At 40.0% G+C, this 23,795-nt stretch overlaps 1 protein-coding gene across 1 annotated transcript; it reads right to left on the reverse strand.

Annotated features, from left to right (window-relative positions):
- Positions 1–6,314: 6,314 nt before the first annotated feature.
- Positions 6,315–11,466, reverse strand: GDAP1 (ganglioside induced differentiation associated protein 1). Its single transcript, XM_044424333.1, has 5 exons — positions 11,338–11,466; positions 10,321–10,494; positions 9,373–9,467; positions 8,953–9,067; positions 6,315–6,697 (listed from the first exon to the last, which is right to left on the reverse strand). Exons 1-5 carry the CDS (start codon positions 11,441–11,443, stop codon positions 6,315–6,317), a joined length of 873 nt encoding a protein of 290 aa, XP_044280268.1. The 5' UTR covers positions 11,444–11,466.
- Between the last annotated feature and the right edge of the window lie 12,329 nt (positions 11,467–23,795).

Consider the following 23,795-nt stretch of genomic DNA (forward strand, 5'->3'; position numbering starts at 1 on the left):
TGTCTCCCCTTCCTCTTCCTATTTACATGCTGAAAGAAGCCCTTTTTATTGCTCTTGATATTCTTGGCAAGTCTCAGCACGTAATCAGCCTTAGCCTTGTGAAGAATCCTTCTGCAATGGGCCTCCTCCTCCCAGTATACCCTTTTGTCTATTTCCCCCAGTACCCATTTCCTACGGAGGTTCCTCTTTCATCTAATCCCTCTAACCACCTCCTTTCGCCTCCATAGCGGCACTCTCCTCCGCCTCCTCACCTTACTGACTAGAGGTATCGTCAAGGCTTGCGCCTCCAAAACCTCCCTTTTGAGTGCTATCCACCCCACCTCAACTCTCTTACCTTCCAGTAACCTAGCCCAGGACACTTTCCCCAGTCTGGCCTTCAGTTGGCCAAAGTTGGCTCTCTTGAAGTCCCAGCTTCTAGTGCTCGGCCTGCTGCACGTCCGCAGTCCCCTGATCTCAAAGCAAAGGGTGGAGTGATCACTCACATCCAGAGCTCCCCTAATCTGTACTTCATCTATCAGCTCCTCCCTATTGGTCAAGACCAAGTCAAGGATGTTTCCCCGCCCCTCATCACCTCTCGGACCCTCTGTGTGAAAAACCCTCCCTCTATAGCTTCTAGGAAGCGATGTGACCTGGCTGTCACCGCCACTGATCAATTTGTTTGTATATTCTTAATAAATGAATGTTCTCATTCAACTAATCGCCCAAACCTGGATATAGATGGTATCTAGAAAGATACATTTATTTCCTTATTTTATAATTATTTCCCATTTTCAAAACATTCATAGAGAAATATAGCATCTGCAACTCTCTCTCTCTCTCTCTCTCTCTCTCTCTCTCTCTCTCTCTCTCTCTCTTACTTTGGCAAGTTCCAAAATACTGCAAAAAATACATTTCCACTACATGTGGTCTTGGAAAAACATTGCCATCTGGTGGTCATTTTTATTTTTATGCTATTGAATGTGAATTTCCATTCTAGGGTGCAAGAGATTAAAGGTGGAGGTAAGTGAAATGCCATTTTGTACCCAAATAATTAATTTTCAGAACATTTTAAAACTCTTTTATGTGAGATGAAAATGGCCTTATGCAATTTTAGAAAGCACTAGATAAGAAGCATGGCATGTTCATTATTCCTGAATCATAATGAGATAATAAAATAATCTAATTTTACAATGCCCAGAGTAAATTGTATTTTAATATTACATTTCAGAATTCTAATCAAGACAATGCACCACTGTGACTATCCAGTTTCAGAGTTCACTCTATACAAATGGATACTATATAAGTTACCAGTAAATACCGATTTGTTGTGGTATATTAGCAAAAAAAATGCATAAGCAAGATTCCAGTCCTAGCCAGTTTTACCCAGAAGTAAGCTCATTGAAAATAATTAGGCTTACTTCCAAGTAAAGCTGTTTCGTACTGGAGGATGAAGAAGATGCCAGCATATAATCAGTGTTGTTTGGGTAAATTAAACTAAGTTTCTGTAAACAGAGCATATCCAATTCATCAGTATTGCCAAAATAACTGGGTCATGAAGTTAAATTATATTCATCTGTTTTTTACCACCTCCAAAAACAGAAAATGCATTGTTCTTTGAGTTAAAAGAGAGGAGAATGTTTCCAATTAGTGAGACTGGACAAAGAATAAGAATGACATTTTGTTAAATCATTAGTATTATTAAATAATAACTAGTAATTTCAGCTATTGAATTGCCATGACAGCTTTGACAGTTATTTTCAATTGGCAGAATATGTCATTGATTATGCCCAGCAACTTGAGAGAGCCTCCCACAGCAACTGATAGAGAGGTGGTAGGTTCGGTTCATTTATTCAGTAGTCTTATATCTTACCTTTCTTCCACCATGGATTCAGTATTGCACACAATCATTTCCCAGGTGGTCCCCCATCCAGACTTTGACCTACTTAGCTTCAGCATGTGTGCTCAGACCATGAAATTTGGGCACTCCAAACCTTTGAAATCATATGAATGGGTTTAAACATTTAAGAAGTTAGCATGCCAATCCTGCTTAGTTTTTAAGCAAAAATGATTTACCTAAGCAAGACTTTTGTATTGCCATTTAGTTTCATCTGGAATGTTCTCCCATCCAAACCAATGGGAATCATTTCCCATTAGTGTGTTTGGAATGATGCTTTGAGGATTGAAGAAGCGCTCAGGGGAAGGGCAATATAAATTGCCTCATTTGATACAGACATGTGCTGTGCTCTGTTTCAAGTAATTATTATTATGTTCCTTTTGATCCATTTTCAAGCATCACAGTGTAAATTGCATGCCAGTTATTGCTATAATAGGGACCTGATATGACAGCCTGAAATACAGCTCTTCAACTGGAAACACAAAACTTCCCTATCCCTCATATATAACAGAGACACATAGATTCTTCATGCATGTTTCTCATGATGACTTTAAAGCCAGTGTGATGTAGGGCAGTGCTTCTCAAATGGAAGACAGGGCCTTGCTAGGGAAAGAACATGAAAAACTGTCCCCTGGGGGATGCGTGCAGCATTGCCAACTTGTTTCAATCATTTCTTTCAGCTGTGTGATTAACTTGTGAGGGGACATCTGAGTCATTCCAGCTGGGTAAGCAAAAGGAAGAGAACAAAATGCCCTGCCTTTCCCAAGCCCTTGCTTGCTGATCCCATTTCTGTGTAACCCCAGGCTCAATTTTTATGCAAGTGTACAGCTGATAAAGGATGATGAATCTGTGAGACCTGTGCCCCCGCCCCCTTCACAACACAGGCAAGATGCTTCTTTGTGGCAATCCTGAAAATTCCCTGTTCCCATATCTAGGATGGAAAGATTCTGTATGACAGAGAGTGAGCAATCTCAAGTCACTCCCATCAGTGCCAGCCAGAAAGACAATGACCAAAGAATATCAGAGTTTTGGTACAAAATAACTGAGAGATTTCCAAGTTGTTAACTGTTGCTATAACATGTGACAAAAACAAGCCCAGGTAGGATTCCTTGTTTTATTATAAAGTGCAGTACACAGAAAAGAAACCAGTGTCTGATCTTCTTTTCCTCATGATGCAACTATTATAAACTATTATAATCCTATGCATGTTTACTAAGAGGCTCTTATGCCTAAGTAAATGTGAATAGGATTGCAGTCAAAAGATCAAACATACCTAAGAGCAGATCCTAAGAATTCTGAGAATTCCTAAGAATTCTAAATGTACCCAAACATAGCTCTTTCCAACTGAAGCTTCTAGGCTTTCACCTAGGATGCCCTTGGTCACTCCAAAATTGAGTATCTAGAGAAAGAGAGCTAACTGCTTTTAAAAACATTTATGTATTGGCTAAAGTTCTGGCCTTGGATGTGAGAAGTTCCCTGATGACTTATAAAATTCAGAAGTGCCCTTGGATAATACCATCTCCCTGTCTAAACTAACTCATACAGTTGTTATTTGGCTAAAGTTACACAGTGACTTGGGGCTTATTTCCACTGAATTCAAGTGTTGTTTTCTTCTGAGTTGCATGTAGGCTGTAAACTACCTTAGGACAAACTACTGCTAAAGTGTCAACTCCAGTTGTCTCTGAGACGGCACATCTAGGATCATTCTGCTTTATCTGGTGAATATCAGGAATTTTGTGTGATGTTGTACAGTGAAAGAAGTCATCAGCATGGCCAGAATGCTTAGAACTGATTATTGGTTTGTTATCCACTTTGTATGTACATGGAAAAGTGATGGAAACAGAAGAGATGGGGTGGCACAGTAAGAGAAAGAGTGGTAATGCTACAAATACTGCCCAAAATATTTTGCTCTGGCTCACTGCATCATATGATCTGGCTCTGCCCATGAGTGGTCATGGAAAAGGTTACCCATCCCTTTCATGGAAAAGGTTACCCATCCCTCCTTTACAGCTGTTGGAAGTGAGACTGGAGACTCAGTCAAGACCAAGAATCCATGATGAATGAATGAAATTCAATAGAGACAAATGCCGAATTCTGCACCTACGCAAAATAAACCAAATACACTGTTACAAGATGAGGAATACTTGGTTCAACAATAACAAGTGACGAGGATCTTGGAATTGTTGTAGATCCCAAACTGAATATGAGTTAACCATGTGATGTGACTGCAGAAAGGACAAATGCTATTTTATTCTGCATTAATAGAAGTGTCACTTCCAAATCACATGAAATACTAGTTTTCCTTTACTCATACTGGTGAGGCTACATCTGGAATACTGTATTCAGTTCTGGGCACCACAGTTTAAGAAAGATGCAGATATGCTGGAAAGGCTTGGAGGAGGGCAACAAGGATGATCCAGGGACTGGAAACAAAACCCTATGAAAGAACTGGGCATGTTTGCACACGTTTAGCTTCAAGAAGAGAAGACTGAGGGGAGATATGATAGCACTCTTCAAGTATTTGAAAGGTTGTCACAAACAGTAGGACCAGGATCTCTTCTCCTTCATTGCAGAGTGCAGGATACAGAATAACAGGCTCCAGTTATAGGAAGCCAGGTTCCAGTTGAACTTCAGAAAGAACTTCCTGTTAGAGCTGTATGACCAATAACCTAGGGAAGTTGCAGGCTCCTCCACACTAGAGGCATTCCAGATGCAACTGGACAGCCATTTGAAATGAACGGTTTAACTTGGAGTCCTGCAGGGCAGGGGGTTGGACCCAATGGCTTTCTAGCTCTTTCCAGCTCTATTATTCTATGATTCCATGCAAGCAGGAATCTCAGCTGAAAATCCATGTGTGCAAGTCAGGACTGTAACTTCCCCAAAAATTTTCCGTTGAAGTACTGCATTGTATTGAAATAACAATACAGACTGCAAGGGAGTAAAGTGATGCTAGCATAAGCCAGAAGACACAACTGGTTACAGATCACAATATCCAGTGAGCATTGTTTCATGTACCAGAAACTTAAGGTTATTAACTATGAGTGAAAGTTTCCTGGCCAACAAAGAAAATATAAATCCTTCATCAATCCTCTGGGAGAAAGGTAAGTGTGGTATAGGTGGCTCCTTCTGGAGCTCCTCCTCCTCCTCCCTGGTCAAGTGATCCTCCAAGCCCATGCTATTAAGACAGCTGCTCCATTTTGAATGTGTACTCAATAGACAGGCAGCTGCTTAATATACTGATTTTAATTGCAAGGAGAGGAGAGGAGAGGTTCACAGGCACAATTGAATTTACAATTTTTTTTCTTGAATATTTTATATTTTTGGAGAAGACACTCTCTGAGGCACGTCACAGGCTACATTCATACACAGGCAAGAAGATATGATTACATTAAAAAGAATTATACACCTATAATTTATATGCAGAACATCTGCTGCAGAGTGCACATTGCTTCTGAATGAACTGACAGTACATTACTACATTTCCTATGCATGGGAAATCAACAGAGAGACAATTCTTAACTGCTATTTGTGCCCTGGAAACCTGCCAACTATGTACCAAATAATGGTTTTCATGTATTTCCCTTATGTGATTTAAACATGTGCTGCAGTGTCAACCTATATTTAACTAACTGGCCTTTTAGGAAAATGCATTTGAATTCAGTTACAGTGTAACAAACAATTGATGTACCAGGATGACATTTATCCATTTTTATAAGACTCTCTCTGTCCCATGTGGCATGCCCATCCCAGTTACATAATATATTCAAAGTGCGGAATTAGTCAAGGACTAGCCATTCTGAACTATGAGAAACATGCAATTGTCAAATTAATCTCATTAATATAACATATTAAGAATGGCTCTGGTTAAAAATAAGAGAACAATCATTCTTTCTAACTATGTATTCCCATAAGACCTGCAGTTTAATAGAGACATTATATTCGCTTGGAGGTTGAGTACCAGGAACAAAAAGAAGCCTCAGAAATCATCAGGTCCCTTCAACCCCCCGCCCCACACTCCTCTTCTTTAGCTACCAGGAGAGAATGAGTTTGCCAAACTACACAGGGGCACCTTGCATGAACCAAACTACATTCGGGCAAGCACCAACTGCCCAATATCAGATAATTCTATCTTCACCCATCAGTCCTGAGTACCATATCTAATACTGTTCCTCTAACCCTCCAGATTGACTTTTCAATGAGCCAAAGAAACTGCAAAGGTCAGGGGGATCAGTTAACTACCTAGCCTTCTTCTACTCCTAGTGCTCAGATCCAAGCCACTGTCTCGTTTTTTGTCAGGATTTAATTTTCATTTAATTTTCAATATATTTTGTAACTACAGGAAAGTAATAAACAACATGTGACAATGTTTCAGTCCAATATTCCTCAAATCACTTCTTTGAGGTATTCATTGGCTTGTTCATACAATCTGACAAAGAAATGTCTATTGATAACTTTGCTTTGCTCTAATCAACAATAGCATGTTGGGAAATCTTTTCCTAAGACAAACAAAAGCAAGATACCCTGCTCCTGCTAAGAAGCCAACCAGAAGAGTAGTGCCAAGGACCCTGGGTGCTCTCTTCTTGGCCACTCGAAATGCAGTTGGAAGAACTGCTGAGATTAATATGTTGTTCACATGTCCTAAAACCTTGTGAAATGCTTTCCTTTTCAAGACACGTTCATAGTAGGCTTCCAAGTTAGGCCGTTTTCCATTCCCCCAGTTTCTCCTTGCCAGTCCAATGAACTTCAAACGATGCAATGTAACAGCAAGGGATACATCAGCCAAGCTGAAAAACTCACCACAGAGCCAAGGTTGGTGCCCATTTTCTAGGAAAATAAGGACATGGTTATACACTAACAAAATGCAATAGGATGCAAAAGGCCCCAGTAATCTGCAACTATTTGTATACTGTATTCAAGTAATTATTAACCAAAGATTTTTCCTGGCAAAAGTGTGGCAAACAAGATGCCTGAAAAGCATCACCCCCTCCAATTAGAGACCTATTTTGTCTTATTTCCCACTGCTGAATGGGAACTTGCAACTTTTGTCAAAGGTTGACTCTGAAAGGTAGTTCAAAGTAGGCTGCAAAGGACTGAACAAGCTCCTTAAATTTTGCATTTTCTCCTGAGTAGTAAATAATTCTTGAATCAATTTCCCAGTGAAAATGAAGCTGATACATACATAATAGCCAGATCTACTGTTACAATCCCGGTACCTTGAAATGGCATTCTACATAGTGGGGCTGGCTGCATGTGTAGGCAGTGGAAGGGGCAATCCTGAGGGGCAGAGCACCTTTAGCAGGCCTCACGGGCAGCCTCCAGAGGCCCTGTGTGGCTCATGAGCTGCATGTCGCCTTCTGCTGCTATGCATTTTGTTTCCTACTGCTTTTTATTTTTACCAGACTATAATCTGCTCTGATAGACTAATCTGAATAGCATAGCTGTTTATAGCTGAACTTTCCCTGGGACAGTTGGTATAAAAGTCTTCCGGGTTCCTTCCAGTTCTACTGTTTGTTGGTACATATGGTACATGTTACTGATAATTTCACATCCACATGAAAGTCAGGGCATGCAGAGAAATCTAGTACAAAAACACTTTGGGAACTCGTATTTTCATGATAAGAATACCAAAAGTAGCTTTATGCCAAGTTAAATAGAGGTTCACTGAGTGTTAGGTGGAGTTCAGGCAGAGACATTATCCATCCCTGCTTTCCAAGAGCCTTTAAGTAGTGGTGCTGCTGACTGAACCATATAAATGCAGTGTGTAAACTGTGACAACCTGGGAAATAATGAAAATAAAGAACCAGACTTTTCTTAAGATAGATCTCATGGTTATTAGCATAAGAGTAAAAGCTCTGGTTATGAATTTGAGTAATCAACCTAAGTCTAAATAGTATCTAAGAAATAAATGTCTGATCTACTACCAGCCTTTTCTGTATAATGGCATTACAGGTCTACAATACAAGCACAGTTGGCATATTTCAGGGTAGAAAAACTAAAATCTGACTATTATTCAAAGACACATGAACTAGTGTATGGGAAAAGTCTCCTTTATTTTTGTTAAATCTATAAATAGCAGAGATAACAGCATGCAGATTTTAAACAAGAAGGATAAAACTCAAGCCCTTGGCTTAGCCAATTCTCCAAAGTGGCCCATATCCAATACTACTAGGAGAAAGAGAATGGCTGGGTACAGACAACACAACAAGCCATGCTGGTTTTTTACCATTGTTGTTCTTTTGTGTTGTCCAAACCCAGTCATGGTAATTCACCATTGTAAGTATGCTTTTTAGAAACCACAAGAAGAAACAACAGTTTGTTCTATGATTTCTCCATACCACCATGGCTTATCATGTTCTCTGAACTCAAAATGCTGTTTTCCAGGATCCTGCAAAGCAACCACTATACGGAGGGTTCATATGATATGAAATACACTAAGAAACAATGTTATATTCTATGGTTTCCATATTCCGCCATGGTTTTACTGATTGTCCAAACCCAGCATTGAGATTTGCATGATCGTGCACCCAAAGCAGCCATTTTTCTCACTCCCAACATAAAGCGAGCAAGTACTTGTTTTTGTGCTGGTGGGCACATCTGTATTGTTTCACTTCCATACTGGCAGTATAGGAACTGCTTTCAGGGTATAGTGGGAGCTTCACAATCAGTGGCATATGAACCAGGCTATCACTTCTATTGAACATGTTCTGTTCTTTGAAGATTTGCTGTTATAAAGCCATATAGGACTTAAAAACCTATTAAAAGCCATGCTGGATCAGATAAAAGATCCAGCTCATCCCGTAAACACTGACCAAACTACTACCTGTGGCACATGGGTACAGTGCCACTGTCCTGACCATGGTCCAAGTTGTGTGTAGCCTGTAAACTAATAGGCCAGTAATGCTTCCCTGCTAAGAAAGAGAATCTCTGCGACCTCTCCTCATTAAAGAAGGAACAAGAGAATGTTTTTCAAGGGTGACCACAGGGTAATCCATTCATTGGCAACACTCATTGCATTGATCACCACTGCCAAATCAAGAAAACTATGACAGACTGTGAACTGAATATGAAGGATTGCCCACCTGGTGTTTCTTCATTTCTCCTTTGTAACTCAGTCTCAACCTGATCCAAAACTTTTTCCAGTTCATCCAGTATTTTCTTCAAGTATTTTACATTATCATGATCCATCAGTTTAGACTAAAGAAATAAATAGGTATATATTTAGGCTGCAATTCTTTGTACACTATCTCCGGAGTAAGCTTTGCTGTACAAGGTGGGACTTGCTTCTGAGGAATCATGCATACAACCCTTGCATCAGTGCGCGTAGAAACAGTCATGCAGCAGGTGTAGAAAATAGCAGTGTGGCTGCAGACAACTCCCCTTAAGGTGGAATTGTCCTGAAACTAAATGCCTGTACTGACAAGTGGTATCCCATAGTAATATAACATCCCAGGCAAACCTAGAATACTACAGCAGCCTTTTCAGTTGTATTGTATACTTACTTTGAGACGTTTCTGTTTTGCTATATATGCATCCTGCAGATCTGGGTTTTCTTCAGCAAGTTTCTTTAATTCAGACTCGGTGTTACCTATTTGGCCTAAACAGACAACAGCAAGTTCACTTAAACCTATTTTAGTATTTTACTGTTCACTGTGCTGGAAGCTGCCTAGATATGTAGTGGTATACAAATACTATAAATTAAAAAAATGAACACTCATAATAATCTCACTAAAATAGGCTCACTAATGAGTTCAATCAACTATTACATTTCATCAAAATATCTAGGTAATACTTCAGTGTAGATATCCTAAAGCACATGGCCTAGGAATTTCTTATTCACCTACCAACCTTGCCATTTGCCCATTCCAATATCTTACCCACAAACACCACAGACATTAATGTAGAAATATTCCCCCATATCTAGTATAACTTCTTTGTTTGAAAAGCAAATGAAAAATGTGGTGCAATTTTAATAGATCTTATAATAAGAAACAAAAATAAAGGGCCTTTTCTTTTGAAGAATTTCATTTTCATAGGGGACCTTTAGAATTGCTTCTGTGATACCTTTTGAAGTTTGTTAATCGGTTTTGCATTTATGTAATATCTGTCTGAGGATCAAACTCATAAAGGCTTTGACTCTAATACCCAAGGCCTCTATAGATACATAAGCATATTTCCCAAAAATGGTGATCACAGAAACAACCCTAAAAAGCAGCAATTATATTTGACATCCTTCAAACTGTACAAATCTGCGGGAATAACATGAAGACAAATATTCACCAAGAAAAATAGCCTAGATATTGTTGCAATAAAGCATGTGAAGTGCCCTGACACAAATTATGACTGCAAAATGACATGTAGGACCCAAGGCATCGTCTACTTGAAATATGAAAATCCGTACTCTGATATGTATTTGCATATCTATATGTTAATACATTCATGATACATACTTCGAATTCTTGTTGTGGCATAAGCTGGAATCATAGAATCTACTGCTAATTCAGGATGTAAAATGCAGCCATGTGTGTAAGCATCCATAGGCAAGGAATCCAAGAGCTCCCTGTAATGTTGAACCCTTGGATAGTACATGCTTCCTTCTTCTGGCATTAGCCGTGGTGTTTTTTCTGGGTAGAAAAACATGCATAGATGACCATTCAAACAAAATTTTACAAAATGATGTAAGTCAATCAGACTGTGATTCCTTATCATACCAACACATTAATAGGAGAAGCCGCAGCTGCCAACTTCAGCTTGACAAGTAGCCGTAGGGATTACAACAAGAAGGACACCTGCTTTGCATGCAAAAGGCCCCAAATTCAATCCTTCCTGTTTCTATTTAAGACTATCAGGTTGCAAGTGATGGGCCTGTCTAAGGCCCTGCCTGAGTACTTAAAGAGTCACTGACCATGTTCATGGGTGAAAGAACCACCCCAGAATCCTTCGGAGGTTTCATGGAAGTTTTTAAGCCACCTCAACCATGTAACTCCCTTGGTTCAGGGAACAGTGGATTTCAAGTGCTAAAAGGGTAGTTAGACAATTCATGCAGCATGCAATTGTCATGCAGGGGGTGGGCTAAAGAGACACTGTGGCTTTTTGTCCTTATTATCATGAAAACCTGGCCATTGCCAATAGCCAATACTGGGTCTGATGGACAAATGTTGTGGTCCAGCAGGAGGCAGATGCCTATGTTCTTTCGAAGAGAGAAGGCTCAAAAGATGGCATTACATGGCTATCTGCAGCCATATTTGTCCCAAACCCACCCTGCAACCATTTTCCAAGCAGCTATTTTTCTCAAAACTAGAAGGACCCAACTCATAATTACCTGTCCATTCTGACTACCTGCTCAAATCATGAGATATAGACCGTTACAGGAACATGTAAAAAAGAAAGAAAGAAACCCCAGAGTAAAATATAATTCACACACATTTGCATTAATTTTTAAAAGGTCACACAAACATTTCTGTTACCATTTGTAAAAGTCTCTTCAAGGTAGTCAATAATCTGAGTTGCATCACATATTATATTTTCTCTATGAATGAGCACAGGGACTTCTCCAGTTGCATTCAGACGCATAAACCAAGGCTCATTGTGTTCACTCAGTGGAAGACTGACATCATGCTCTTCACATTTCAGTCCCTTTTCAGCAATCACCAAGCGCACCTGAAAAAAATGGGTGAACTTTACAGTTAGAGATTACAGCTGCTCCATTACTATTTTTATTAATACATAGAAGCCAGATAGAAACTCAAAAAAGGCCACTGAATCTTAAATTTCAACACCTTTTTTGCAACATTACCAAACATCTTATTGCTGTAAGCCATCCAGAGATGTGTAGTGATTGGATGGGTTAGAAATACCCCCAAATAAATAAATAAATAAAATCTTACCTCTTTTGGCTTTTCCTTCCTTTAAACTTATTTAGAGTATTTTGATTCTCCTGGGTGCAACCAAGCCATGGAGAAATTGTTGTTGTTGTTTTTAATCCCTAGCATTCTATACCTCCGTGAGTATGAGAGACAGGCCCTTTCTATAATTGTGTCTAGACAATGGAATATTCCTTCAGATAAAATCCATCTGGTTAGGAGATAATCCTATACAAGTTTATATAGGAGAATCCTATACATGAACCAGCCAGAATGCTGACAGTTGTAGACCTTTTTCTGTCTAAATATACATAAGAATTCATCCTATATCATTGTGTGCAGGACAGCCAAAACTTACTTCAACAGACATTCTGTTCTTCATCTGAATGTGATCTGGATCCTGTGTTTTCAGATCACTGCTTTCCTGTCAGTTTTTAATATTTTTACAAAGTACAGTGGTACCTTGCCTTGGTTCATGAACAAAATGGGTCGTGAACAAAAATTTCATGAAAATTTTGACTTGGGTTGCGAACTTTGCATTGGGTGGCGACCAAGATTGCGGCCATCTCCCCACCTCACCCCCGCCAGTGGGGAGATGGCCATGATTGCAATCGCATTCATGCAGGGACGGGAGCAATCTCAGCCATCCCGTCCCCCAACCAGCACGATCACGGCCATCTCCCCCCCACCACCCCAGTGGGGAGATGGCCACGATCACAGTTGCATTCATACAGGGAAGATGTGCATGATCGCGGCTGTGCTGTGCTTCACCCATCTTTCCTGCAGGAGTGTGCCCATGATCACATACATCTTCCTTGCATGAACACAACTGCAATTGTGGCCATCTCCCCACTTGGAGTTGGGGGGAGATGGCCCCAATCATGCTGGTTGGAGGGTTGTGAGATGGTCGCGATCATGCTGGTTGCGGGGGGGAGGGAGGTGGCTGAGATTGCGCCCATCTTTCCTGCAGGAGCACACCCGTGCCAGGATTTCTTTGAGAAGCACCACCCCAACATAACTGTAACAAACAGAGTGTTGAACCTGATGAATGATAGCGTGGTCTCTCATTTCCAGAGCGTTATGCAACGCAGGAAAAAACAAGTGACTATAGACCCATTTTTCACCAAAATTAATCCTGCAGCTAAGAGACAAAGAAGAGAGGAAACCCCTGAAAGAGATCTCCCCAATGTCCTTATGGAGGGGGACTCTTCCTCAAAACAATAACCTCCCCCCACCCCTAGGTTAGTGTTCTCCACTGTATTGTACAGTACTTTGTTACTTTGTTGTTCTTTGTCACTTTGTTGTTCTTTGTCACTTTGTTTCCAGTTTTTCAGATTAAAAAATAATAATTACAGAACAGATTAACCTTAGTTACATTGAACCTTATGGGGGAAATTTGGCTTGGCTCACAACCAAAAATTGTCTCACAACCACATTCAGAGGGGCCAGAACAGATTAACCTTATTTACATTGAATCTTGTGGGGAAATTTGACTTGGGTCACAATCAATTTGGGTCACAACCAGAGTTGTGGAACAGATTAGGTTCATGAGCCAAGGTACCACTGTAATATGTTTTACTGATTTTAAAAGGTAATAACAAGCACTAGTTACCTTTTAAAATCATTTTGCCCTCCCGCCTCTTGAGATCGGCAGCAAAGGCTCTCCTCCAGGAGCCTTCCATGAGAGATGTCAGGAAGCAAAGTACCCGGAGGAGGGCTTTCTCTGCGGTGGCGCCCCATCTGTGGAATGCGGTCCCCAGAGAGGTCTGCCTGGCACTGTCGTTATTTGTTTTTCAGCACCAGGCCAAGACCTTTTTATTCAAACAGTATTTTAATAATGTTTAATATTTATATATTTTAATTGTGCAGCCAGTGTGTTTCCAGGTTTAAATTGTAATTGTTTTATTTATTTATTTCTGTGAGCCATCCCAAGGCTATGTAGCAAGGGGACGGCATATTAAATAAATAAATAAATAAATAAATAAATGGTAACTAGCCATTGCTCTTTACTTTCTGAATAGTTTGTATTTCTGCAAGCAGCCCTTTTGGGAGAGAAGGGCAATTCTTGATAGAAAACTTGTGATGTATGACAAAGTAGACAGAAAATGTTTCTTCTTTTTCTTTTCTTTTTTCTTACATTTCTGTCCCACTGCCCTTCCATTGTGGAACGCAAGATGGCCACATGAGGTTCCCAGGTGCTCTCTTCTCCAAGCACTGGCCAGACCAGACCTCCTTAGTTTTAGGATTAGGAGTGCCTTATCTGTCCAGCGCACTGATTCTTGGCTGCCACTGATAGGTTCGCAGTGAACAACATTCAGTGAAAACAATAAAGGCGCTGAGGCCTGTTTAGCAAGCCTCATGTCCCAGCATCATTCTTTTTCCTCCTCTCCTCTCCTCTCCTCTCCTCTCCTCGGACATGCTCCCACATTAATGTACAGACCATCCAAGCATGACAGCCGCCCTTAAGGTGGGCACAACGGGTAAAAGGAGCTGTCCAGGTTCTGAAACCTGGCATTCCTGGAAACAATCAATCTAGGCACTCACCTTTTGGGAACTGAAAGATTGTGTCCAGTGATATAGGATCAATTTGTCTTCTTTCCTGGAATCCAGTTCAGCTGGAGGTAATTGCCCTGCAATCTGGTCCTCTTTCCCTTCTGCCATTTCACCTTTTCTCCCTGTTCAGCTCACCACACTGAGAATCTGCCTGCGAGATTTTCTTGGCTCTTACTGAGTCTGCTCCATGAACGGAGCATGCTCACTGTTGACAGATGAAGTTACAGGGTTGCAGACGCCCTCAGTCTCCCGTAGAATCAGATTTCTAGACCTGTTATTAATATGGTCCTTCAAATTTGAATCTCAGGAGATTTAGAAAGGGGTGAGGAACACAAACAAATCCTCTGATTTTCAGAAAAAGAAAGACTGCATACAAGCAGTAGACATCCTTCCAGCTCTGTAGAACTCTCTCTTGCAAGATTTGTGTTCTATCCTCCTTAAATGTTATCTAAAGAAACCACTTCTATTGATGTTAATAGCTCAGAATTCTGCCCCATTGGCATTGACCTACTTTAGCCTTTTCAGTGAAAATAATTTTCAGCAAACATATTTTAGTATTTAATACATCAGTGCACATTTAAAAGACTTCAAGACAACTATGTGCTGCTAACATTATTGTGTAAATAATAAAAAGAAATAAATACGTCTTGAGAACCTAATATCCATGAATACTTGCATGCATGTCTGAAGTTTATTACTGCTATAGCCAGGTTATAATGGGAAAAAATTCTCAGGTAAGTAGAAAACTATATTTTAAAGATAGATATAGATAGATATAAACAAAATAATTACAGATTGTTCATTATCATCTGGACTGCATGTCTAGACATGTCATATACCACCCAGAGAACTTCAGAAATTAGAAAGTATAGAAATATATTTGAAAAATACATATATTCTGAATAAGCACAACATTTAAAAATGAAGTTTAATGATGCAAAATCTGTAAATAATTTGATTCAAATTTCATCCCTCAGTTCCTGATTTGCAAACTTCCTTCAAGGTATTTCTGAAAAAATAAATTTTAGAAGAGAGGTTCTGTTACCAAAACAATCAAAAAAGGGTTGGGTAGGACTTTAAATACTACTAAGTTTATTTCAGCATAAGCTTCTGTGGATGTATGCTCCTGAAAGTATCAGAGCCGTCTTAACAGCATTATGGGCCCTGGGTAAAGCAGTGTACTGGGGCCCCTATGACAAGTACAACTACTGTTAATTTTGGAAGTTTTCCAATTTCCCAAGGGTTAACATACACAAGATTAGTATGGGGACCACGGGCAAGTGCCCATCAGGCCCATGTGTTAAGATGGCCCTGGAAAGTATACATCATAACAAATGTGATGGTCTTAAGACACCTCAATACTCTTAGCTTTAGCTGGAATTATTAGCGTAAATATAAAAAAACCTTGAGGTTGTACTTTCCCAGAATGACCACAAGAGGACTCCATATTTCTAGGAATGGTTGAAAAATCCAGTTTTGCTCAATCTCTGTCCTCCAGCAAAGTTCTAATCAGCTATGTTTTGTTTTATAAACCAAACATTATTTGGATTTTGAATGTAATGCCCTTTTAAATTATCATCACATTCTTAAGAATATGCAGTTCACATGCAACATAAAATGCTTCTAACCAAAGACTCCTCCTTATAGTAATGGAATAAGAGAAGAGCTGTTCTTATGGATCAGTAACTGGTAAAACAACCGAAAGCAGAGAGTAGAAAGAAATTGTTAACTTTTATAATGGAAAGATGTAAACAAAGGAATATGTCTTGGGACCAGGGCTTTGCAACTTATACAGAAATAATCTAGACTTAGGGAGCTAGTAATGAAGCGGCCAAGTTTGCTGATAACACCAAACTATTTAGGATAGTTAAAAAGTGGAAGGAGTTCCAAAAGGATCTCTCCAAACTGAGAGAAACTGGCACTGAAATGGCAAATCCATAGAATCATAGAATAGTAGAGTTGGAAGGGGCCATGAAGGCCATTGAGTCCAACCCCCTGCTGTTGCAGGACACCATGTTATACTCAGATGGCTGTCCAGTTTCTTTTTGAATGCCTCTAGTGTGGGAGAGCCCACCATCTTTCTAGGCAGCTGGTTCTATGTTCACTTGTTGCACTTTTTTGCATCAAACTGGATTTTGCATCAAATAAGTGTAAAGTAAATCCCAACTTCAAGTAGAAGCTGTTAAGAACTGATCTAGATCTTAGGGTTGTAAGCTTGATGAAAATGTTGACCCAGCATATGATGTTGTGGAAAAGGCAAACTCCTTGTTGAACATAATTAGGAAATAAATTGACAAATTATTTTCAGTTGAGGAAGATGAAAAATAGAAGAAGGGCCTTTTCAGTGGTGGCACCCCATCTCTGTAATAGGGTCCCGAAAGAAGTTCACCTGGTGCCTTCATTACTAACATTTCAGTGCCAGGCAAAGACTGTTCTATCTTCCAGATATTTTAATTGATTGTGCTCTCTCCCTTCCCCTCTCTCACCCCTCTCTCTATAAATAGCATAAAATCATCATTTTAATTGATAATTCTATGCTACTATGCCTGTACAAGCTTCACTTGAATCTATGGAGATACCTATATTGTATCATTTTATGAAGTTTCTTTTATTGTTGGTTTTATAGTGGAAATGTGCACTGACCAAAGAGCCCATGTAGGGCTATAGGCATAGTTTATACATTTAATTAATTAATTAATACAATTTGTCAGTTTTGTACTGTGCTTATGCAAATATATGATGTGACCACACTTAGAATACTGTGTGCAATTTTTTTAAAAAGGATATTGTGGAGTTGGGAAACATGAAGAAAAGCACACCTAAAAAGGTCAAGGGGCTGGAGCACTTTCTCATGAGGAAATAGCTGGAATTGTTTAGCATGGAAAAATGGAGAAAGGAAGATGACAGATGTACACAAAATTGTGTCTGGTATGGTGAAAGTGGAGACATTTCTCTCTGTAATTTCTCTCTGTCAAACTGCTAGAATGCAAAGGGCTTCAGGACAGATGAAAAGAAGTCTCTTCACATACATATAGCTAAACTACAGAAATCACTTAAACAGGATGTAGTGATGTCCATTAATCTGGATGGCTTCATAACTGGTTTAGACAAATTCACGGAAGATAAAGCTATTAATGACTACCAACCCTGATCACTATATTCTTTCTACCAAAGGCTCAGTTGGCTATCAGCGGCAGTATGTTGATGTGCACTCGATGCTAATGTGCATGGTGAGATAGTGCTTTTGCATTTGTATCCTGCTTGTGAGTTCTTTCTGGGCAGCTGGTTGCCTTCTGTGTAAACACAATGCTCGACGAGATGGATCCTTGGTCTGATCCAGCACGTCTCTTCTTAGAGTCTTACTTCAGTACAGGGCCAGCCCAAAACATCTTACAACCTTATAGAAAGGGCCAATAAGGTGCCTCCACATACAAAAGCCAGATGGACTGGTATTTGGATCTTCAACAGTGCGGAAAGTATAATTCCCACCCTACTGAAGGCAGCAGACTAATTGAGGAGACACAAGGTTGCATGGCATGCAGTTCTCCAAAAGAGTTGGTGAGTTCAGATGGACGAGCTAGGAAGCTGCCACCACTGCGTCCACCCTGATATCTGCTGCCTGAGTGACTGAATCACTCTGCCTAATGACTGGACACCATCTCCTCTACATGGGAGCCTAATGTAGAATCTGCAGCCTACTTGGCTTCCTTTCCATGCTCCCTAAGGGAATATACTGAGAAAGGGACAGCTGCTGTTTTGGGTGATGCTTCCTGAACTCCCACTTGTGCTCTTCGTATAGTACAAGCATATAGCAAAGTTTACCACAGGAATAGGCAATGTTTTCCTGTTTGGGGCCACACTTGGCCTACAGTCAGCAACCTGAACTTCAGGCACTAAATTGAAAGCCACCACTGATCATGGCTGTGAACTCAGACGATGGCTTTGGCTTGTGCAGTACCACAACTCACCCCCAATGGCTAGTCTAAAAGCCATATATGTATTGGCAGAGAAAGTGTCAACCAGTTCAATTTAATAGCAGAAACGCCATAAACTGGGACTCTGATGTTGTGCTATTATGTTACATAAGGAATTGAAGTCATGCTCAGTGAAGTTCTTTTTAAAAACACCAACCCACTGTTAAATTTCAAGAACAGAAGAGGAAACATGAATTTTAAATAATAATAATAATAATAATAATAATAATAATAATAATAATAATACAGGGGTGGTTACAATGAAGCAAAGACTGGGCACCAACACAATATAAAATTCACTTATCCATTGCCAGTTTTTTGTATCCATAGCAATACATGATGTGACTAAGGAAAATCATGTGAACCCATATTGTCCAGACTCAAAAATAGGAGTCTAACCATCTGGGCTGTAGTCTAAATGTATTTATTAATATAATCCTTGGCTCCCATAGAACCAACCTATGAGAAGCCTTCAGGACAGATCCTAAGCAAATGTTCTGACTCAGCTGCCTTGCTGTCTCTAAAAGTCCCATAATGTCCTGCTATGTCTGCAATGTGAGGACGGTATGGGAAGCTGGAGCCTCTTATCCCCAGATCCATTGCCTCTACGAAATGAGGCTCAGATCTAATTACTAACTGCGAAACATGGGATAGGGCATTACTACATTTCATTTAATTTCTAAAATTTACCAAACCGATACTGGAAGATGGATAACAAAATTATATTAATAGTAAATGTATAGTACATTCATTATAGCCAATGTTTTACTATTCTTATCTTACTCTAAGGAAGCAAGTATTAGTAGTAGTAGTTATAATATACAATTGCATTTTATCTTACAGATGCAGGAGGGAGCAAAACCAGAGCAATACCCTGCATATTTATTCAAAGATCTCATCAAGTTGACATATTCCTAGTTAGTGTCTTCAGGACTTCAGGTTAAAGTAATGGAATGTACTCGTACATCCTCTTAGGGGCCAATTCTATAAATGTTTAGCCAGCAAAAAGTCTTGCAACTCCCAGCATTGCCCAGCAGTGGAATTTAGATTTTCTGTCTAAAAGTGCATGGGGTTATGCCTTAAAATAATAAGGCTGTTATGGTTATGCAAATATATCATATTACAAAATTAATATTATAATCTATTTCTTATAGCAGTGCTACAGAAAACATTCTGGCCACATTTTTAGGATGTCTGTTATAAAGAAATATAACTAAATTCACCTTCTGTAGATCATTTTTCTGTTTATACTAAAACTAATTTCATCCCTGCTTTCACATGATAGTCACCATTTAAAATAAATAAAGAAAAAAGAAAACATACATTCTTGAAAATTAGTATGCAAAATTTGAAATTTAACCTTGCATTGTTTTATTTCCTTAGTTTTTACACATATACTGGCTTTCCAACTCATTACAAATATTCAAATCATTGAGCCAGTGATACTCAGGACAAGTTCTCACTCAGCCATGAATCTCAGTGTGTGACTGCAGGCCAGGACTCTCAGCCTAACCCCCTCTCACAGTATTCTGGTGTTTTTCTTTTCTTTTCAGCAAAAATTAGACACCACTACACATTAGGGAGGTATCAGCAAGCATGAGGAAATCCTAAGATTGGCAGTACAAAACCAGGTCTTCTTGGGGGAGATGGAGATGTACTCAAGAATCATAAAATGCAGACTCCTCATTGGCAGTGCTGGCTACAACCGACTAGAGTGGTTGGCCAATCATCTGGAGGGCTACTTGTTGCCCGTACTGAATTTTACAGCCTTTGGTTGTAAGATGATGCTATATTATATTGAGAAACCTTATTCTGTTAAATATCAGAAAATACTGAGGTATAAGGAGGAAGGAAGGAATTGTAATCTTCACCCTCTAAGTTATGCCCTGTGTGAAAATGGAGCAAAAGATGTAATGTTTCAGAGAACGGTATGCAACTGAAATAATATTCACAGTTGGTTACAGTACAGGCCTGGGAAAAAAGCCAAGTAGAAAGTCTTCAGGAGGACTTCCAGCCATTTTTGCCCTAATTACACAGGGTAATAAAGTCCCACAGAGGCAAATATCAAACATTTTGTATGTGTTTTTAAATATTTTATTGTATTTTATATGTTTGCCAGTGTGGGATTCTAGTCTGTCAGGACACAGTTCAACAGGGCTGCTCATACACCTTCAGACATGGAGGAATATGGGCAAGCTATGCAGGGCTGCAAGAGCACAGGGGCAATCGTCCTCTCCGTGCTCCTCCCACTGCGCCAGCCTTGTCCACCAGCCCGGGGAGCTTCAGACAAGGAGCAATGAAGCCTGGAGCACTGCCGGGATTCATTGTATCCTGCTGGATACAGGCTCCTCCTCTCCCCATCCCCCAAACTGTCCCTTTCAGTTTAATATAAGAACTCTGCTGTAACGGCAAGCTATGGAAAGCTGCTGGGAACATTTCTATGTCATGCCAACCACCCTGGCAATAAGCCCCAGCGGGATGGTGGTTCAGTGATCACAGTGCAAAACGGACCAAGCACGTACTATCTGTTCCCATGTGGCACCCAGCACTTGTGGGGTGACTAGTTCTGGCTGAATCCAGGGCAAGCTTGGCAGGAGAGATAAGCATTAACTATAGAACCACTCTGAATGCCACAATGGGACAAAGGTGGCATATAACTATAATAAAAAAATAAATAAACCAAAGCTCAGTCACGATTGCTGTATCCAGGCTGCTTGAAACTGAGAAAATCGGCATTCTGATATTGTTACTTGGGAGGAGTGGAGAAGATACAATATAGCAAGTTCAACTAATGATCAACTGATCAACACTTCATTAAGAAGAATGTAGTATATGAAACACCTCCTTAACAACAATGTAGCCTACTAGTCCACTGACTGACACCTTGCTGAGCATAGGAAACAATGTCACAAAACTATTTCTTTTTATAACAACCAAGTAAAACACAGCAACAATTTTATATAGCTCCTTGGGTTTTGGGTGCAGTTTTCCAGTGCAAATCTCCATCTACTGTAAATACATTTTCTTGCCTTTTTGTGTAACAAGAGTCTCAAGTTTACATGATCATGATTGCCTGTGTGATTGTGATATTATAAATGTATCCTACGTAGTTTATTTTTTCATAATCACTATATTTGGTTACATAAATGCTGCATGTATCTCCTGTATGCCTCCATAAATTGAAATTTCTTTTCATTGTACACCTCCAGTGTACTTGCTTCTTTGGGATCTTGACAACACCAAAATGTGTGGCAGGAAAATCATACATGATTTCATCAATGCAGGCAGCTTAATCCAATTCAAAGTACAAAATATTATCACTTGGGAAACCAGTTACTTCTATCAAGAAAGGATTGATTGATGATAATATTGCTGTTGTACTAACTGCTACGGAATGGTTTCTGTATTAATCTCTCTCCACGACTACATTCCAAAATGCAAAAAATACCATACCATATTGGTATGGTACCGGCTATATGGTATTAAGTATAAGTGGGCCAGCCCTATGGCCAGATTTCAAGTTGACAGGTGATGTTTCTGTCTTACACTTTGGAGTTCTGGGGACAAAAAGCATTCTCTTGGCAGGTCCAAAATGCCCTAGGCTGCTCCAAAATTTGCACTCTGTAGTCAATAATGGCCAGAGAAATAGCACAGCATAGAAATGGTGTGAATCCATTTGATTTCTTGAAGAATACATATGGGGACGAGGTGGGCCTAGATACATAGAGGTATGATGACCTACCCATTTCATGCCTTTTTGAAATACATGGTGCAGAGAAGGGTGCTTGCCATCTTCTTCCTTACACAAAGGCAGCACCACTGCTAAACTATACAGTGGGGTGAGAAAATGGGGAAGGAAGTAGGGAAAAAAGATGGTAAGAGATGGCAAAAAGGCAGGGTCAGTGATGCCTAGTGATTAACTTAGAATTGACTGCAACTGCTCAGTAACTTTAGTTGTTAGTTACAAATTACATCTGACTTTCAAGAACAGTAACAATGTATCTTATTCTACCTATTCTCACTAAAATTTCATTGTGGCTCAATTTTTTAGTTAGGTGAAACAAGAGTGTTCCTGGGCCATGCACTGAGTCTGAGCAAGCAAGCATTTCAGCCCCTTCAGCAGCCAATATACTCTTCACTGCAACACTTAGACTCTGCGGGGACAACTCACAGTTCTGAGGAAAGGCCCAGTGCCTCCATGCTGTTACTCCCATATCAATACATGGACTTAATTGTCTAGGGACAATTTGGGCTCCTTGCAGCTGGGGAACAAAGGATTCCCACATGCACACAATTTTAAAAATCAGTGCCAAGGGGAGCTTTTCTGCTTCTATGCTGTGTGTCAAGGCGGGGGAGGCAGCTAACGGGGAGGAAAGCAGAGGAGGCAGTGAAAGGGAGATGCCAAAAGAGAACACTGAGAAAGAGAAGAGAGAGCAGAAAAAGAACAGGAAAACAGAATATATGAGGGGGTTCACGAAGACATAATTAAAAGCAACTTACATTGAGTCTTTAAAGGCCTGTAAATGAGATAACCCCACTCCACACACACACACACACACACACACACACATTTTAGTACACCCTGAGAGCATTTAGGCTGACTACAGGACTGGCCCTTTGGCTGAAAAAGGTTCCTCATCTTTGCCCCAAAGAAAACACCAGGTTATCCAAATTCACTGCATCTTCTTTATATATCCCCTGGAGATATTATGTATATTCTAATAATTCAGCCTTTTTTTGACATCCCATCATTATAATTTTGCATACTGTGTGTTCAGCCTTGGTTAAATGAGATATAAGTCAGTGGCTGCAGTAGTGGGGAAAGGTTGGGTGACATGCCTCCACCACTGTTATTGCTGCATAACACCGCACAGAATATTAAAACAAAACCCCTTCCATGCTTTGATTACGCAATGAGTTGCATGCTTCACCCAGTCCACAAATAACAGCAAGGACTCATGGAGAATGCACTCCATATCTTGAAATACTGAGTCAGCTGCTGCTTTAATATATGGCCCAAGAAGCTTTCACCCTTTGCTTAGGGACCATATGCCCGGAAGTCAGCTTGTTCAGGACAGGGAATTCAGTCTTTCTTAGGCACAGCAACATTTGCAAATGCTTTATCAAAGCTTTTGAATGCCTGGCAGCCAATGGCCCTACTGGATACTGGGAATGCGATCTGAGTCTCCAAGTGGAGGAGCAGCATGACCATATTTATGGCTGTTTCTATTCTGGGGACAGCAAGCTGCCTCCTCTCTCCTTGGCACCAAAAGCACATTGCCTGTCCCTTCATCTTTCAACAGTCACTTCTAGCAAGAGAGGATGAAGTGAAGTATACAGTTTACTTGGAGGAAAAGTGCTTGCATTCATCAATCTTTTAAGATAGTGTGATACAAAACTTATTTCTCTGCTGTACCCAATAACATGGGTTACAGGGAATTGGACTACATTTCTTATACCAAGGCAGTGTATATCTACAACTCATGCAGCCTATTCTTTGCTTATTAAATACAGCTAATCTCAAGTGCTGGGTCA

The sequence above is a fragment of the Varanus komodoensis genome, unplaced genomic scaffold, assembly GCF_004798865.1.
Source record: "Varanus komodoensis strain SLA01 unplaced genomic scaffold, ASM479886v1 scaffold14_1, whole genome shotgun sequence".
NCBI lineage: Eukaryota > Metazoa > Chordata > Lepidosauria > Squamata > Varanidae > Varanus > Varanus komodoensis.

Coding starts and splice junctions, on each gene's coding strand:
- GDAP1 (XM_044424333.1), bottom strand. CDS start 11,443: ATGCGTCTGAATGCAACTGGAGAAGTCCCTGTGCTCATTCATAGAGAA. Junction 9,068..9,372: donor CAAAACAGAAACGTCTCAAA/GTAAGTATACAA, acceptor TTATTTCTTTAG/TCTAAACTGATGGATCATGA. Junction 6,698..8,952: donor GAGAAATGAAGAAACACCAG/GTGGGCAATCCT, acceptor TTATTTTCCTAG/AAAATGGGCACCAACCTTGG.